The sequence below is a fragment of the Macaca thibetana genome, chromosome 18 (genome assembly GCF_024542745.1).
Source record: "Macaca thibetana thibetana isolate TM-01 chromosome 18, ASM2454274v1, whole genome shotgun sequence".
Classification (NCBI taxonomy): Eukaryota; Metazoa; Chordata; class Mammalia; order Primates; family Cercopithecidae; genus Macaca; species Macaca thibetana.
The window spans coordinates 7,061,353-7,079,349 of NC_065595.1; the positions used below are offsets into that span (position 1 = coordinate 7,061,353).

Consider the following 17,997-nt stretch of genomic DNA (forward strand, 5'->3'; position numbering starts at 1 on the left):
TATCCAACCATAAGGAAGATTCCAATATTCAACTGTCAACTCTTGGGACTGGTCCTTTTGCAAGACCCCCACCCTCTCCTCTACAGAGGTGCATTTTCCAGGCATTCTGTCATCTGCATATCCCTCTGTGAAGCGGCCTCACTGATCTTTGAACGCTTTTGCTTCCTTAAGGCTGGAGAATTTCTTCCTCAAGTCCAGGACAAACATTGCCCACCACCTCACCCCGCGCTGGCACAAGCACCTCACGTGGGTCACAGGACTGCCGCGGGACCTTCTGCGTGTTCCCCCTAGATCCTTTTACAAGTAGGTGTGTGAGCGGATACTCCCCAATCTCCCTTTATCCGCTCACCTCTCGCCCTTTGCTCAAGCTTGCAGCTTCCCTCACAGGCCTCCAACTCTGCTGGACTTGGCGTATTCAGAGGCGCGCAGCCTCTGTCCTCTTCCCTCTCTCCCCCATTTCTTCTGTCCCCCCCACCTTCTCTCTTTTCTCCTCTCCCCACTCTCTTCTGTCCCCTCCTTCTCTCTCCTGTCTCTCTTTTCTCTCCCTGCTCTTTTCCCTTTCCTCTCTCTCCTTTCTTTCTCTCTCCCTTCTCCCTCTGTCCTCTCTTCCCCTTTCTCTATCTCTTACTCGGTCCATGTCTTCCCCCTTCTCTCACCTCTCTCTCTTCATGTCTCCATCTCGCTCCACTCCCGGGTTGACCCATGACCCACCTTTCATTAAACGGATGCACAACACACGCGCGCGCGTATATGCGCGCGCACACACAAACACACCAACCCCTCTGCTCACTTTACCCCACCCTGGAAATCGAGGAACCAGCAGCTCGGCGTGGTGGTAGGAGGCCTGGGGGCGCGTATGAGTCTCTGAATCCCTTCCAGACTTGGGGGTCACCTCACCGTCCCTCATCCCAACTTACTGGCAAGAGACCTGCACCCGCTCACAGCCGCTGCGCTAGGCGTGGGCAGGACCGCGACGAGCACCCCACGCCCCGCGCGCACGTGGGCGCCCCAGCAGCAGGTGCCGGGAAGCCGAGGCCGGGCCAGAGCAGGGAGGCAGCGCCCCAGCCTCGAGCGCTCACCGGACTCTTCTCGTGGCCCTTTCTCCTTTTCTCGGCCTTTCGGGGCCACCCTAGTCTTCACAGCTCAGCGTCTGCTACTGACCCCCCGCCCCCCGGCGACCCCGCCATTGCCATTAGCTCTTCCTACCACGGCTTCTTCCCGCCACAGTCCTCAACCCGAGCCCCAGCCGCGGCGCGGGTGTGCGTGACCGGACGGGATGGCCTCCGTAGTCCCGGGGTCCGGCGAGCTCGGCTGTGGTCTGCGTGGGCCGCGTCCGCAGAGGCCGAGGAAGGAGGGCGGGACGGAGCCGGGAAAGGGAGGAGGTGCCGTTGCGGCGCCCAGGGAGGGACACCCCGCACCCCCGCACGCTCCAGCCCTTCCCGGAGCTGCCTGGCGGTTGCAGTTATTTCGTATTCATTGATTCGCATTGTACAAGCCCGGGCTCTTCCGGTGCTGTTTCCTCGCAACTCTTGTCTCTCAGACTTCAACGCGCCGCGCGCGCCTGCAGGGGGAAGTGGCGCGAGGGAACGGGGGTCCGTGTGTGCCTTGGGGTGGTTTTAAACACCTCGAGGTGGGGGGGTTAATTGCAAGAAACACGCGTCTTTGCAGGAGCAATTTGGTGGGGGGCACTCGGCATCAGGCCCGGTACTCAGCCGCGAAACTTTTACCGCCGCCTTTCCCTGGGGCGCGCCCCTGCCGTGTCTCCCAAGCTGAGCGCGGAGTCCGCGGCGAAACCTGCGTCCGGGGGAGAGAAGGAGGGGGGGCGCCCAGTTCCTTTACGCGGAGGGAAAACATGGGGTGGGAGGCACAGAGCCCGCAAGGTCTAACCTTTAAAAAGTGAAACACCAAACCCCACAAGGGATTTTCACACGAAGGCCTCTCCAGCTTCCACGCCTTCCGTCCGGCACGAGGATCCGGCTCGGGATTTGCGGCTGCATCCTCTCTCTGCGCCCTGGCGGGCCGAGCCGCGGATCCCAGCCGGGTCCTCACCCCCTCCCCGCCCCTCCCCCAGATCCGCGCGGTTGGGATGTCCTTGCTGCCGCCGCCGCGGCCCCATTCCGCCGCGCACCAGCCCCGGGGCGCCGGCTGCGCGCAGCGTCGCTATCCCACCCAGACTCCGGGCTTCCAGGAGGGTCTCGGAGCCCCAAGCCATGACTAAGGCGCCCATTTGGTAACTCTGCCCTCTTCCGGCTCCTTCCTCCTCCCTCCCTTCCCCGCCCCCCCTCCCCGCCACCCCGCTCCCCTGCACCGCCCTCCAGCCCGCCTCCCAGACGCCCACCCGCCCGCTCCTCTTTCCGCAAGATCGCAGAGGTGGCGCGCAGCCCGGCGAGCAGATGACGGACCCCTTCCTCCTGCCTTCAATGCCTCAGCGGAAGATCCCCAAGGGCTGGAGCGAGGAGCGCTGCCGCTGGACATCCTCCCGGGGAGGCTGCTCCGACCTGCTGCGCGGCGCGTCTGAGACTGGGGACTGAGCCATCCCTGCCGCCGCCGCCGCCCGCTCCGTCGCTGCCGTCGGTCTGGACTGGCCCCCACCTCACTGCGCCCGCTCCCCGGCACCGGCTCGGGGGCGTCCCGGGGCTCGCCCCGCGCTCGCCGCCTGCCTCGCGCCGCGTCCTCCCGACCCTGCGGCGGCGACGATGCCCGGGAGGAGGGTCCTGACGGCGGCGGCGCGGATGGTGGCGGCCGGCGCCCGGGTGTGATGCGAGCGTCACGGTGGGGATGCTGCTGGCTGCGCGGCGCTGAGGGCCAGCGAGAGCGAGAGCCCGCCCGGGGCGGAGGACGGACTCATCCGGATCTGGCTGCAGCGTGGGCTCCGAGCTCCCCCTTCCTTTTGGTCTCCCTCTCGGGCCCCCTTTATTTCGTTCTTGCTTTGCGTCTTTAACACCTCTCGACCCTGTCCTCCCCCCGCCACTGGAAGTCTTCCCGTCTCTAAATGGAATTAGTGGAGCCCGGAGCCTCTGGTGTAACGCACAGACATGATCCATGGGCGCAGCGTGCTTCACAGTGAGTACCCTGCCCGCCGCGCCCGTGCGCTCCCGGAGCCAGCCCTCCCGCCCCTTTCCAGCGGCCGAACGCGCAGGAAAAGCCTCTGCGCTGCGCTCCGGCGGACCCTGCAGTCCCGCGCGGGTTGGGGCCGACGTAAACTTTCTGTATTGCAGCATCGTGGAACCGGGCGTGGGGGCGGCGCGCGGTCAGCCGTCGCGCGATCCCACAACCTGCCGGGGAGAACGGGCTTTCGGTGCGCAGGAACCCCCCGGGGGTGGAGAATAGCGTGCAGTTCAGGGATGGACACGTGCGGCAGAGATTGGCCCAAGCGAGGGCGCAGGTGGAAAGCGGGAGAGCGCGGACGATACCTAGTGGGGTGAAAGGAGTCTTCCTCTTCCAGGGGCTCCCGGAGCTCGGAGGGCCCCTGTTCGCAGTCCGGGAGGTAGCAGAAGGCACACCTGAAGCCGGCGCTGGAGGGAAGGGCCAGGGTCAGCCTCCACCCCTTTCCGCCCGGAGACCGCTGATGTCGCTTTATGGGTGTGTGGTAACGCGGGCAGTGTAGGGGTGGGAAGGAATGAGAGGAAAATAGTACCACCAGTCATCGAGTAAAAGGCAGTATAAGAAAATGTGTGGTGGAAATTTATCATTACTAAGCAAAGATGAGAGTGTTGATCGCGAGCCACGCAGTTAAGAGAGGGCTTTGCTGATGAGTTAAACACAGTACATGGTCTGTAATGTGATTTCACCGAAACAGGAAGAGCGGAGTAAACAAATACACATCCTGATGCCGAAGTATGTGTCCCTGTGTGTTCTGGGTGTGAGCAGAAGCACGACAAATTAAATTGATTTTTTTCCCCTGTGGAAACACACAGTAACAGCAGCAGCCAGTGCCTTAATTTCAAATGCAAATGAACTGACTAGAGCATAAAGTAACACACAGTTTCTAATATTTTAAATATTAATATCAAGACCTAGATACCTTTCTTATAATAATGTTTAAGTATAAATGTATAAGCCTGTGATGAGCTTTAATTCAGGAAATATTTGTGAATTGTGCTCTCCCCCCAATTCATTTTAAGTGAATATATGAAAACATATACCTTTTATGTCATTGGACAACAAAATGAATAAGAAAAATAAAATAGAAAAATCAAATTATGAAGACTAGCTTACTTACTATTTTGCTAGTGTTTCATCTTGTAAAAATGTTGATTAGATCAAGAATATGGAAGTAAAACAAGTTTAGATTATAACGGCATTGCAGATTCACTGTTAAGTTACAGATCAGAGTCTCTTTGACACTGGAAACCTGACTCAATATAATGCTTTTGAAAATCACCTTTCTCAAATTAATAATCAATTTGTATAGATTGATTTGGTATTAAATCAAGTTAAAGTTAGAAGAGATTAATTTCACAGCTTAGAAAGTGCTGAGGGATGGGGTTACTTGGAGGTTCAGAACATTTTTGTAGGCAACATTCTAGTAATGCTGCTTAATGCCCACAATCCACATTAATCTGTTTCTTGCTTGTTCCCCTCCCCCACAGCCTGTAGGATTTGTCTAAGTATTTATTTTCTAAAATACAGCCACACTGCAGTGTGTCAGGAACAGTCATGGAGCTGTTCTCATCGTTTGCCTCTCCTTTTCCTCCTTTTTACCTTCTGGCCCCTCTCTTCCTTCAGAGATGCTAGCAGAGCCATTCCCTAAGGGCAGTTTAGATACAGTCTGACTCCTGAAGTCCCACTGTACTGTGTGTGACATGAATAAATTGTCATGTTGCCTTTAGAGTGAATGATGTATTTGCCTTAGGAGTTTGGGTCTCATCCATTCTTAACTTGCATTACTTCCTTAAGGGAGTCCCAAGGTTTCCTGATTTGTACATTTCAAATTGGTTTTTGCAAGTTCTGAATCAACTTCTAACAGTTAACAATGATACAGTTAATCAGCTTTGATATTTTGTCGTGAAATTATGTTAAGTTTTTATGGGATTTGATCATTTCAGTGTATTTTAACTCCAATTTTTCTTTTCTGTTTCAGTTGTAGCAAGTTTAATCATCCTCCATTTGTCTGGGGCAACCAAGAAAGGAACAGGTGTGTTTACTTAGAAAAATCTAGTGGAAGACCTCGAATTATTTTGTATTTTCCTATTATCCTTCTACTCTTAATATTCCAGAATATCTGAACCTGCTATAATGTGTATAATTGATTGGTTTGGCTAAGACAACATGTAAAAATTAATTTACTAATGGATATTATAAGAATGTCCTCTCTATTTTTAGTATAATAGAAAAATTGGATGATGGCTCTTTTAAAAACATTTTTTTTTTAAACAGAAAAGCAAACCACCTCAGAAACACAGAAGTCAGTGCAGTGTGGAACTTGGACAAAACATGCAGAGGGAGGTATCTTTACCTCTCCCAACTATCCCAGCAAGTATCCCCCTGACCGGGAATGCATCTACATCATAGAAGGTAAGGGGAGGCAGTGCCAGAGTTAAGAGAGCACTAAGCCAAAACCTGGCCATCTCTCTGCTTTGGATGAAGAATATGCGTATAGGCATTACAAAATTGATTTGGAGATCATGCGCAAAAATATCTCTGAGTGAATCAAATAACTGTAAAATCTGGAATCAGGCTAATTATTGAAATTCTTAGTAATGGGTTATGAACAAGCAAATTCGGTGCAATAAAAACAAATGAACAACTTAAGAGTTTATTTTGCAGTTGGCTTAATTGATTTAGAGTTCTAATGCCATAGAATAGATGCATAGTTGGCACAATATTAACTAATGTGTAAGTTTGAGAAACTAGTATTTTTTTTAGCTCAACAATTAGTAGAATAACCTGCATGTTACATTTTCTTTAATATTATAAAGTACAAAAATCATATTAATGTCAAAGATCAATCTATAATCACATTTTCTAAACACCGGTCTGAAAGATAGTTACCTTATTTATGTTAACAAGTAACATCTCATTTTAAAGTCAAGGTCGGGATTGTAAATTATGACACTTTCTTTCGTGACTTTTTTCCAACATGAAAGATAAAAGGTGTTGGAAAGAGACTCCTCTGTGAACATTTCCCATTTACACTAACCTTGTAAACATCTTTTTTTTTTTTTTTTTTTTGAGACGGAGCGAGAGTCTCCTGATTTCCAGCGATTCTCCTGCCTCAGCCTCCTGAGTAGCTGGGATTACAGGCATACGCCACCATGCCTGGCTAATTTTTGCATTTTTGGCAGAAAGGGTGTTTTACCATGTTGGCCAGGCTGATCTTGAACTCTTGACCTCAAGTGACCTACCCACCTTGGCCTCCCAAAGTGCTGGGATTACAGGTGTGAACCATGGCTCCCTGCCAACACCTCTCTCTGAAGTACAGCTTTTAAAATGTAGAAGCATTTCATCTGGTGATGGACGTTTTCAGTATTCCAACTGTTAGTACCTAATAGCCTAAAACTTGGAAGCACCCCCCTCCACACACACACACACACACACACACACACACACACACACACGCGCACAGGCAAAACTGTCTTAATGTAAAGATATATGCTCTATTATAAATGGGGACACATTCATTTGATAGAGTTTTCAAAGGAGCAGACTTTCTGTTTACCTAATTTTAAGAATCTCTATTTAGAAATGATTATTTTTGTTGGTAATTATTGGGCCAAAGACCTTCCCCCACCCTTAGTACTTGAAGTTGAACTTTCAGGAAATAGAAACCACACTGTAAGAAGGTAAAACAATAAGCTCTGCTATTAAAAGGATAACACTAAAAACCTAAGGTCTGGCAGTGCAAATTCCTTTTACGACTGATAGAAAAGGTACTTGCTACTTGTCTCATAGGACCTAACAATATTCTCTTGGGACTATGTCCGTTTCCCTAAACAATCTGTAGGGGCCCCAGGATTAGCACAAAATAGTTGCAACAGGGAAGCCAAAGAGAAGAAAACCGGGAAGAAGAGATGCTCGCCTTGGTTTCTGAAGAAATTCCAGGGAAGGCATCATTCTCTATATAGAGTAGCGTGTGCGGAAATTCAGAGCTGTGATATGGTTGGGGACCTGCGTGGTGTATCCTAGGGCTTCAGTAGAATCTGAGGAAAATACAGCGGGAGGGTGAAGAGGGAGACAGTCTCAGACAAAGGGGTACCTGGTATTCCTTCTGTCCCCACTGGATAAAATCTTGGACATTGTGTTGGAGACAGTGAGGTAATTTAATACAGTGAAGTAATTTAAGTTGAGGAATAATGTGAGATTTTGATGAAGAAGTAACTGAAGGAAAAGAACATAAACTAAGAAACAATTGGAAAGTCCAAGTAAATCATAGTAAATGCTTATACTAAAGAAGTGGCATCAGTGATGGAGTACATGAAAGAACTGAGAGGTACTTAAGAAACTGGATCGGCCAGATGCGGTGGCTCAGGCCTGTAATCCCAGCACTTTCGGAGAACGACGAGGGCGGGTCACGAGGTCAGGTGACAGGAGACCATCCTGGCCAATATGGTGAAACCCCATCTCTACTTAAAATACCAAAAAAATTAGCCAGGCGTGGTGGCGGCGCCTGTAGTCCCAGCTACTCGGGAGGCTGAGGCAGGAGAATGGCGTGAGCCCGGGAGGCGGAGCTTGCAGTGAGCTGAGATCTGGCCACTGCACTCCAGCCTGGGCGACAGAGCGAGACTCCGTCTCAAAAACAAAAAAAGAAAGAAAAAAAACTGGATCATGAGTGGCTGGATCAAGGGATTACAGAATATGGTATCCTGGGACTGTTCTAATGTTTGTTGCTCGATGACTTGTTAGATAGACGGAATTGCCATCCCAGAAAAAAAATGTAGACGGAAAAAATTGGTTTAAAGGAAAAATAATATGTTTAGTTTGTGCTTGTGGAGATATTCCACAAAAAAATTGGGTACATGTAGCTCTAGCTCAGTGGAGAGATAGATGTGTGCTGAAAATGTATTTGTATATGTCAGAAATATAGATATTGTTGTTGAGGTTGTTAATATGAATAAAATTATCCAAGAGAGTATTTGGAGCACTATTTTTCAACTGCTTTTAAAAATGCAGCTTCCTGGGCCTTTCCCCAGGAATTCTGATTTAATTGACCTTAGATAGAGCCCCAGGCATCATTATATTGTAGTAACATTCCATTGGAATGCCCGTGGCAACCTGATGTCTTCATCTAAAATGAGAGAAAATAAGATGATGTAGAATACATTCTCCAGAAAATAACATGTAAGAGATGGACAGAGTATGGGAAAATAATAGAATGAGTAGGAGAAGCCAGAGAGTTAAGCAGGAGAGTCAGGTGCCCAATGCCACAGCAGCCAGAGCGGACAAGGTCTTGAGAAGCAGGGAGTAGTCAAAGTGCCAGTTGTCACTGCAAAGAAAAATAGGTGAAAAACAGAAATGCATGTGCTACGTGAAGCAGTTAAGAGTCTGTTAGTAACAGTGATGAGCACTCCCATTGGCATAGTGGAGACGGGTGTTTTTTTCTCTTTTAAAGGGGGCCAATTGCACATATTTAATTCTAAAATGAATATTCTGTAGAGAAAGGTAAATTTAAAACAGAAGAGAAAGAGGGATACATAATTAGTCAGATTTCTAGAGGTATGACCGATTGGGATGAAGAATACAGGTGAGGTCTCAGTCACGAACAAGAGGATTCCTTTATGAATGTCAGGTGGCCAAAAATTCCCTCAAAATGGAGGAAATATTCTGTAGATACGTGCACTCTCCAGGTGAAAGTACTCATAGTTCTCAGTGCGTCTGAAGATTCTCAAAGTGGTTGAGACCTCTCTTGAACTAACCTCAGTGTTAGATCAAACATAACTTACAGAAACGTTAAAAGGAAAGGCAGCTGTGAAAAAAATTCTTGAAGGTGAAGCAAATAGAAGTTGAGAGAGTTAGACTTAGATAGCTTCAAATCGTTTCTGTGTGCCATAATCAACTCATTTTTAAATCTATCACAGTAAGTACGTGGCAAACTTAGTTTTAAAAAGTGATTCCACTGCCTTCTAAAATTCAGCTATGTAGGTTTCATTTCCGGGTGTGTGTCATTAACTTCAACATGCTGGACCAAAAGAAAATAAATTGTCCACATATAATGTTGCCTACCAAAAGCCATAATGGCAGAATGTTTCCTGAGGAACATTGAGAGGTTGACTCAGCCACAGAACTTACAAAATAACAAGAATGAAGGTATGGATAAGTGAATTCGTGTTAGATGGCCGTTATTTCTTAGTAGGGGAAATTGGTGAGTGCGTGTTGACAGATGACAGAGTTCTAAGTAAATTAGCTCAGGACTGTCTTCATTGCTCTATCTTTCCCTAGCCATACATTATTTAAATTAACCTACAATCTGAAGTAGTTGTTTCATCATAAAACTTGTTATACTGATTTATTGTGAAATAAACTGGTAGATACATACTACAGGATGATAATGGATGCAAGTGCTATACTTAGTACTGATACGTAGATGGGTCTAACTTTCAGTATTTGCCTTTTTGTTTTAAGGCTAACACTTTAAGCATAAAACTCGGTTAGTCATTTCTTTGGGTACTTTCAAATTTAAAAAAAAAAACAAACACGTCATTGAAACTCCCTCAAATCTGTCATTATCATGGTTACTCATTTGTTGACTTTTTTGATACATTTTAGTGATGGATAAAATATTTTTCTTGCATGAGTTATACATGTCTCTTTTCAATGTGGGAGTCTGAAACTTTTTTAGAAATTAAAGATTATTCATAAAATAATTCATTTTAAAAATGAATTGTCCTTAAACTGTTGATCGTTAATTTTATACCTGGGGAGCATCAGAGTTACATTTTATTCTGTAGGTCTCCAATTTCCAACTTATATCATTGTCTCAATATTAGATAAATTTTTGAAAACCGTACATACCAGAGTTTACTTTTTAGGTCATCATGGATGATGTTCAGTGTATATTTAAGAAGCAGTGGGGTGTGGACAGCCACTATTTGGCATGGTTGCTGACTGTAGAGGGAGCAGGCCCCACTGTGCTAAGTCTTAACTTTCAAGTATCTAGAGGGGCTTAGTGCCTGAAAAGGGCCAAGTAGCAGGGAAGCACTCAGAGGGCTTCAGGCAACAGCTGTGTACTAACCAGGATACATACATGCTGATGTTTCAGCAAACTTTATGGCCATTCTGGAGTATCCTGGCTGAATGTAAGTCTGAGATGCCAGAATTTTGGACTGTTTTGGACATATCAGGGGAAGAATGAAAGAACATTAGCAAAAACATTCATGTGGTGCTGTGTAGAGTTGCCAACCCTGTAAAGCTTTCCCCGACTCTTTAGAGAGCTGTAAAAACATTTATGAATCTACGCTTATTTATAATTCACTCAAAGATGTTTTGTTGGGAAATTTTCGATGACAAGTACTATGCTAAGCGCTGAGAAAGAAGGTGAGTGAGATATGGTTCTTGTCTTTCAAGATCAGATTTAGAGAGGAGGCTTCTTTAAAGTAAGTCTTTCCTGTGTAAAGAGAAGATAATAGTGGGTATGTAGATATTCAAGAATGTAAGAAAATCCATGAAAGTGTGAAGGAGCATACTTTCCTGGAAGACAAGACGTGTTTGAAGTGGTCTGAGCTCAGGCTCTCTGTGAGGGGATAGGGTCCTGGAAGCAGGATATTCTTAACAGATTATGCTTGTCGAATGCATTGATCATGGTCCAGCTGCTGAGGTTTAAACCTGAGAGGGATGTGATCAGGTTTGTGTTGTAGAAAAATTACTCTTAATATCTTTGTACATGCACTTGGATCTGATCTGGACACATGACTGGGATTATTTGAATGATTATATTTAATGTAAGTCTATGCCAAACAATTTCTCAAGTGATTTGTGACCTTAAACCTGAGTATTCCCGGAAATACGAGAAAAGAGACAGAAAAGTGTCCCCTGACCTTCTAGCTCCAAGTTAACAGCCTTTCATAAAAATAGTGTGCTTTGGGAGTCCTGCACAAAACATCAAAATGGTCATCTTGTATCGGAATATTTTATGCAACAACATCGGTTTTAAGGTTCACTCCTTAGACAATTTTTTGAAAATTGTATCCCGTAGAATAGTATCCTATGCTTTCTTTATATTTCCATGCATATCATCCATAAGGTTTGAGAGAAGATGTATAGATAACATCTGAAATAGAATCAGAAAATAGCAACCTGAAGATATAAGAAATGGCCTCCCAGAAACAATCTTTCTTCTTTACAGCTGCTCCAAGACAGTGCATTGAACTTTACTTTGATGAAAAGTACTCTATTGAACCATCTTGGGAGTGCAAATTTGATCATATTGAAGTTCGTGATGGACCTTTTGGCTTTTCTCCAATAATTGGACGTTTCTGTGGACAACAAAATCCACCTGTAATAAAATCCAGTGGAAGATTTCTATGGATTAAATTTTTTGCTGATGGAGAGCTGGAATCTATGGGATTTTCAGCTCGATACAATTTCACACCTGGTAAGTAAGTACTTTAAAAAAAACTGTTTCTTTTTCTTCCTCATTTTTCTGTCTTCATAGTACAAAATCTTTTGTAAGACAACATTATACTTTTTCAAAGAATGTTCCAGTTCTATTTAAAACCAAACCTACAGTGCTTTTTCTTTTCACTACATAAATTCTGAAAGAAAAAGATGTTTTCCTTAAAACAGCCTATACTAGAGGTAAAGAGTAGTGACTCAAGACTCTAAATGGGCATCAGCAACCCCAGCAAATGGATGGGCTTTGTTATGATGGAATGTGTAATTGGAGAGACAGTCTGTGATAAGGAAACTCATTATACATAGGAGCTCAATAAGCTTGAAAAGGCAATTGTCGTATTAGAAAATATATCCACCAAAATGATCTTTGGGGAACCTGAATCAGAAGTTCATTTGTTCTGAAGATTACCATGTTTCAGTTAAATCGATCATACTTTACCAAGTAGTCTACTCTCTTTTCAGAAAAGCAAATTCTTAAGAGTTTTGATGAAAGGAAAACTCAGACCTGTAGCAGCCGAATACTCATTTACAAGGTCTTGCAGAAATTGTGTGCAATTATCAAATTATGCAGTCTATCTCAGTTTTCCTTTTAACTTGCTGGAATTAAAAAGGGGGCTGTGATATTGACTGGCTCACTTAAGAGTTATCATTCATTACAATAAAAATTGGTTATCACATTTTTTCACTGCAAGAGCACTACATGCATTAATTTAAATGGAAAAATGATTCAAACTACATAAAGCCCATTTTTTATTTAATGTTTTTTCATTTTGTATGTATTGTTTTATTTAAGTTAAGCAATAGGATAATTTGAAATATATGTAAAGTTTGTTGAAGTTTGTATTCCATGTTAAAGAAGTAACACCTAAATAGGGCTTTGATACTCAGTTAAAAAACTAAAATTTTAAAAATTATTAATATAAGTTTAATGATGACTTTCATTATGACATTATGGTGTATGTTAAATCAAGTATTAACTGTGGCGTATATATCAGCTTTAAGCATTAGGAATGTTTTTAATAGTGTCACTAAAGGATTGTGGTTTTAATTATGCTTTGCTGATAATGGATTACTCACAGAAATCATGGGTATTTCATGTGTAAAATCGAACTAATCTGAAGTATTCCCAAAAGGTACAAATGTTAGCTTAATTTGTTTGTCAGATTATTAATGCTAGAGTTGTAAATGGAAAGGTAGGTATTTTTTTCTTAACTGATCATTTTGAATATAACCTGTACCTAGAGACAGTGACATATGGCGTGGTATAGGTTTCGTAAGTTGTATTTTCATTTTGGATTTGGTGATCATGAAAATAATGTCTTGGATTTAAAACTGTGGTTTCATGAAGAATGTAGTGTCAACTGTCATGCTTTATCAACATAAGCGATGCTATCCATGTTTCTGGCTCTATTTGAGATGACATAAATGGTGGCACTCAATCTGTTCTTCTAGGTTTTAAAGCCTTTTTGTTCCCTGTGCTTTGTTCTTTGCTTTTTGTTTCTTTAGAGCCACCATACTGCATTTACAGAATGAGATTTCATTGCTGGGAACAACTGAATCAGAATGGAGCTCTTGGAGATTTTTCCATGAAGTAGGACAGGTTAAGGATGGGCTGAGGCTTCTGTTTTTACTCAGATCAACTAGAGCAAAACTTCTGGGGAAACCTACATTTGGAATATGAAGGAAAGCTGGGACCATAAAAAGCAGACTTGGAAAGCTTACATGACAGCAAAAATTGACATTGTGTGACCCAAGGCCATTGCCTGAGTGACGTAACTAACCCTCTTCTAGAAAGAGGCAGTATTAAGGAAGCCAATTACTTATTGAAATAGGAAGCGGGAAGGGATTAGTAATAATTTAGATAGCATTTAGTGAATCTGAAGCCAGGCAGGCTGTAGTTGTCATTTTGGCTGAATTTTTATTGAGTGGTGTCATTCAACTGGTGACCTGGGGAAATTGAAGGCGGAAGAATTTCTCAAGTCAGCTTAATGATTTATGTTATAAAGCATTGCGAGAATTGCCAGGGCTCTGCAGTGGACTGACACTGGAGATGAAATTCCGCCTACCAAGTCATCTTAGATAGAGAGATGATGGTCTCCAGGACAGCTGTGAGGAGCACTGACTTTGAAATCAGATCTGACTTCAGTTCTGGCTTTTCTTTTCTTTGCATCATGTCAACTTTGAACATAGTCCTTTATATTCTCGCTCTCAATATTTTTAACTATAAAATAAAAATAATACCAAGTAACTCATACAATTGTTTGAAAGACAATTACCAAATGCATATTTATGAATTTTTTGAGTGCTTATAAGATCTCAACTATCGAAAGCTGTTGTTTTTATTAGTTTGATCATGTGCTCTTTAAAAACAAAGCATGCTTGGTATACGTTATTGGGAAAACAAGTGTCTCAGACTTAAAAACAATTCCCTGAAGTTTTTAGGTGGGTGCACAAAATTCCTACCTATACTATGTCACTTTTTCCAGTTGATGAAATTTAGTGACTTTAGATGAGCCCAGACTTCCAAGTGGGGGTTGTAGTTATTTCTAATGTCAGTCATAGAAAATGTCAAGGCAGTAACAGCAGCAGAAAGGCCTGGTGGTCTCTATCACTTTAATGAATTTATCACAACCTGCAATCTAGATATAATCTCACAGTCTCAGAAACTTTATATAAACACATTGAGAGTGTACCCATCTCTTAGAAATGAATCACATTTGCCAAGCTAACAGGAATGAATATACATATATACATAATATTTATACATACATATGCATACTAAATACACATATACATTTTCATTAAGAATTCTGAGAATTACACAACCCATTTCTTCCTGCCAGCAAACACACCTGGGTGGGCAGGTTATAATCAAAACATTGCATAGTAGTATGGAATCCAGATATTGAAGTTTAGATGTATAGCATGCATATTTAATAAATATTGAACCAAATGTTTGATAATTCATCTTCCTAAACACAGATTGTTTCTTCCAGTGGTGGTTTAGCCTCCACACTGCCATGGGTTCCAGTGTCCAGTCTCCTGGTTCCATCTTGCCTGACTGGCAAACTAATTTGTGTAGGCTTTTATCTCCAATTCTTTTTCCATTTCCTTTTATCTGAGTCTATGACTTTCTTTTCTACTGAACTTAAAATAATAGCCTTTCAATCCGAAGCTCTTGCTGTTCATAGTAGCTGTGCTTCTAAATTCCCATTTGTACATGGGAACAGCCCAACTGGAGGTCTTGTATGGATATGGAGGATAGGGAGGCAGAGCAAGAAAGAATACCATAGAAATGGGCTTAAAGGAGGCCCTTCTCTTTCTCCTGGCACATTTTGATGAATCCTCACTTTTTGGTTTACTGACTGTTATTTTTAGAGACTGTGTCATTACCCAGGTCCACAGTGCAGCGATGAATCACCTAGGATTCTGGTCTAGCATGCATAAGAAGGATTGTGAGCTTGAGCAATAGTCAAGGAGAAATCAGCTGGTCAAATAATGGGGTCTGCAAAGGACAAGAGTGAGGCTTGTAGAAGGGCCAGGGGGCGCAGAGCCTTGCGAGCACCTCGTGGACGATGCCCTGAAGAGCTCTTCTTTCTGTGTACTGAGCCTCTCCTCTGCAGTATGCTATCCCAGTTCAGAAAGAGAAGTAAGTGCAGAATCACCCAGAATGTTAAAAGTTACACCACGGAATATTTGATAACTCAGACAATTTAATAAAAAATAGAAGACATGTCAAAAGTGTTTATTGTAATAGAATTATATTGTTTTCTCACTTAAAAAGAGCCTTTAAACAAGTTTTAAATCAAGTTTGTTACATAAAATCAAATGACTAGAAAATATGCTGTGTAACAAGCAGTTTGAAACAATAACAGTTACCTCAGATAAGGGGTAGCAGGAAGAGGGGAATGAGGAGGATTTTAGGGGCCAAGGTGGAGTAAAAATGGACTCAACGTTATTGATAATGCTTTAATTTTAAAAGAATAAGATATTTTGGTATTACTTGTATAAATAAATTATTTAACATCAGAAAAGAAAAAAATAGAAAAGACTTGGTAATTCTTAATGAATTTTTAGAAGGGGGAATACCATTTTCCATATTTCATATACTTTTTTACTCAAACTAAGAATGCCTTTTGAGCAGAATATAACACTTCCCTGGAGCCAGCTGCCTTCTTACCTAAATTTTCTTTGCACTTGAAAATATAAGGAAGAAAATGTAACCATATCTACTGTAGTCCTCCTTCCACTGGCATGACCCAGGTGCTGCCATTCAGATGCTCTGCTCCTGGAGAAGGTAGCCCTTCCAGTCTCTTTAATGACAGGTGTCTTTTGTTGGTCTTATAGTTTACCTCCTAGTGGGGAGATGTTCTGTCTTTGATAGACATAGCATGAGATGCTTATGGACTTTTCTTTTTTCGATGATAGTTTTCCCGTACTAGTTTTAAGGAACAGAGTTACACACATCCCACTGGAGAAACTGAAATTAAGGAATAGACCTCAAAGTACCAAATAGATGAGGGTTGAGTTGGGCATTGACATTGAAGTGAGTGTAGGTATTAAATGTATTGAAATTATTACGATACTTTGTACTTAAGTAGCACCTTTCATCTGGGGAGCTCAAAGTGTTCTAGGGACTTTCTGTGCAACTCCTAGCCACCTCTCAAGCTGCGGGCTTGATGGACTTCAAAGGCAAAGGGAGAAATACACTGCACTGCAGTAGTGTTTTAAAAGGATTTCTATGCATATTGAATGAAATATATTATTAAAATATTGTCATGGATTTAATGTTATTTGAAATGTTCGGTGCAATGGTTTTCCTCTTTGGATCAGAAATGTGAATATATGTGTGTTAACCATTTGGAAAGTTTCTGAATTTTCTTAGCTAGATAATCAGAGTTCTGATAAGTGCTCTGGTAAGAAAGAAAAAAAAAATCTGTGTATTATTTATTCAACAACTAAAATTTCATTTGAATTTTGCACAAAAATATGAAAAAATAGAAAGTTTTAGAGGCTAAGATTAAAAGAAGACTTTTTATTTTTTGAGACATCTCGCTCTGTTGCTCAGGCTAGCATGCAGTGGTGTGATCTTGGCTCATTACAACCTCTGCCTCCGGGTTTAAGTGATTCTCTGTGCCTCAGTCTCCCGAGTAGCTGGGATTCAAGGCATGCGCCTCCACATCTGGCTGATTTTTGTATTTTTGGTGGAGATGGGATTTCACCACGTTGGCCAGACTAGTCTTGAACTCCTGGCCTCAAGTGATCCGCCCACCCTAGCCTCCCAAATGCTAGGATTACAGGCGTGAGCCACCAAACCCGGCTAAGAGAAGGACTTTGATTTTTTTTTCCACATAAAAATAAAAGATTGAAAACATTTAGGTCAGTATGTATTGTCTTTTTAACTATGACTTGGTGCAAAAGTACTTGTGGATTTGCCATTACCTTTACCTTTAATGGCAAAACTGCAGTTACTTTTGCACCAACCTAAATGTTATATTTACACTGCTGACACAAAATATTCTCATTTCTGTCCTAGCAGAGGCTCTTAAATGGAAAAGGTAAGGAGCACAATCACATTTATTCTTGAGGCATGTTTTTCAAGAAATGAATTTAAAAACTTCAGAATCACAGCACTGAGAAAATTACCAATGTGTGGCAAGGTGCGGTGGCTGATGCTTGTAATCCAAGCACTTTGGGAGGCTGAGGCCTGTGGATCACCTTAGGTCAGGAGTTCGAGACCAACCTGGCCACCATGGTGAAACCCCGTCTCTACTAAAAATACAAAAAAAATTAGCTAGGTGTGGTGGCAGGCGCCTGTAATCCCAGCTACTGTGGAGACTGAGGTAGGAGAATCACTTGTGTCCAGGAGGTAGAGGTTGCAGTGAGCTGAGATCATGCCACTGCACTCCAGCCTGTGCAATAGAGCAAGACCCTGTCTCAAAAAAAAAAAAAAAAAAAAAAAAGAAAGAAAAAGAAAAAAAGAAAAGAAAAAGAAAATTATCAATATATTGATATTTTTGAATAATCAAGATATTCATGCGAAGGTGATCCCTCCATCTCTCGCTTTTCAGACAGCCCATGACTTGGCTGATCTTATCTGTGTAATAGTGGGCTCAGGAGGAGGGATGAGGAATGAAGAGAGAGACAGAAATCTTGTTTGGTCTAGGTGGGTGTTCAGGAGAAAAGCTGAGAGTGGGAGAGAGAATTTCCAGGATTAGCTCCCATCTGTGCAGAGAATATTGAAAGCAGTGGCAAAGGAAAAGGAAGATTTTTAAGAGGTTTCCCATAGAGAAAGAGTGTCTTCCGGCCTGCGCGGTGGCTCATGCCTATAATCCCGGCACTTTGGGAGGTTGAAGCGGGCAGATCGTTAGGTCAGGAGGTGGAGACCATCCTGGCTAACACAGTAAAACCCTGTCTCTACCAAACAAAAAATTAGCTGGTCGTGGT

The 17,997-nt window shown here is 43.1% G+C and overlaps 2 protein-coding genes across 7 annotated transcripts in view; one reads left to right on the forward strand and one right to left on the reverse strand.

Moving 5' to 3' along the window:
• The window catches only part of LOC126941377 (uncharacterized), a 29,951-nt gene extending 27,436 nt beyond the window's left edge, over positions 1–2,515 (reverse strand). For 2 of the 5 annotated variants that reach the window (XM_050767906.1, XM_050767907.1), the window contains exon 1: positions 1,207–1,815. In XM_050767906.1, coding sequence (XP_050623863.1) covers positions 1,207–1,487 — 281 coding nt within the window. In that variant the 5' untranslated portion in view covers positions 1,488–1,815. Of the gene's footprint in view, positions 1–656; positions 712–1,206; positions 1,816–2,402 lie in introns of those variants that run through there. The other 3 variants (XR_007721278.1, XR_007721279.1, XM_050767905.1) reach the window with 3 other exon arrangements.
• NETO1 (neuropilin and tolloid like 1) overlaps positions 2,510–17,997 on the forward strand; it is a 126,584-nt gene continuing 111,096 nt past the window's right edge. The window contains exons 1-4 of one of the 2 annotated variants that reach the window (XM_050767900.1): positions 2,510–3,063; positions 5,084–5,137; positions 5,380–5,517; positions 11,282–11,530. In XM_050767900.1, the coding sequence (XP_050623857.1) occupies positions 3,036–3,063; positions 5,084–5,137; positions 5,380–5,517; positions 11,282–11,530 (469 nt within the window). In that variant the 5' untranslated portion in view covers positions 2,510–3,035. Of the gene's footprint in view, positions 3,064–3,374; positions 3,583–5,083; positions 5,138–5,379; positions 5,518–11,281; positions 11,531–17,997 lie in introns of those variants that run through there. The other variant, XM_050767901.1, reaches the window with a different exon arrangement.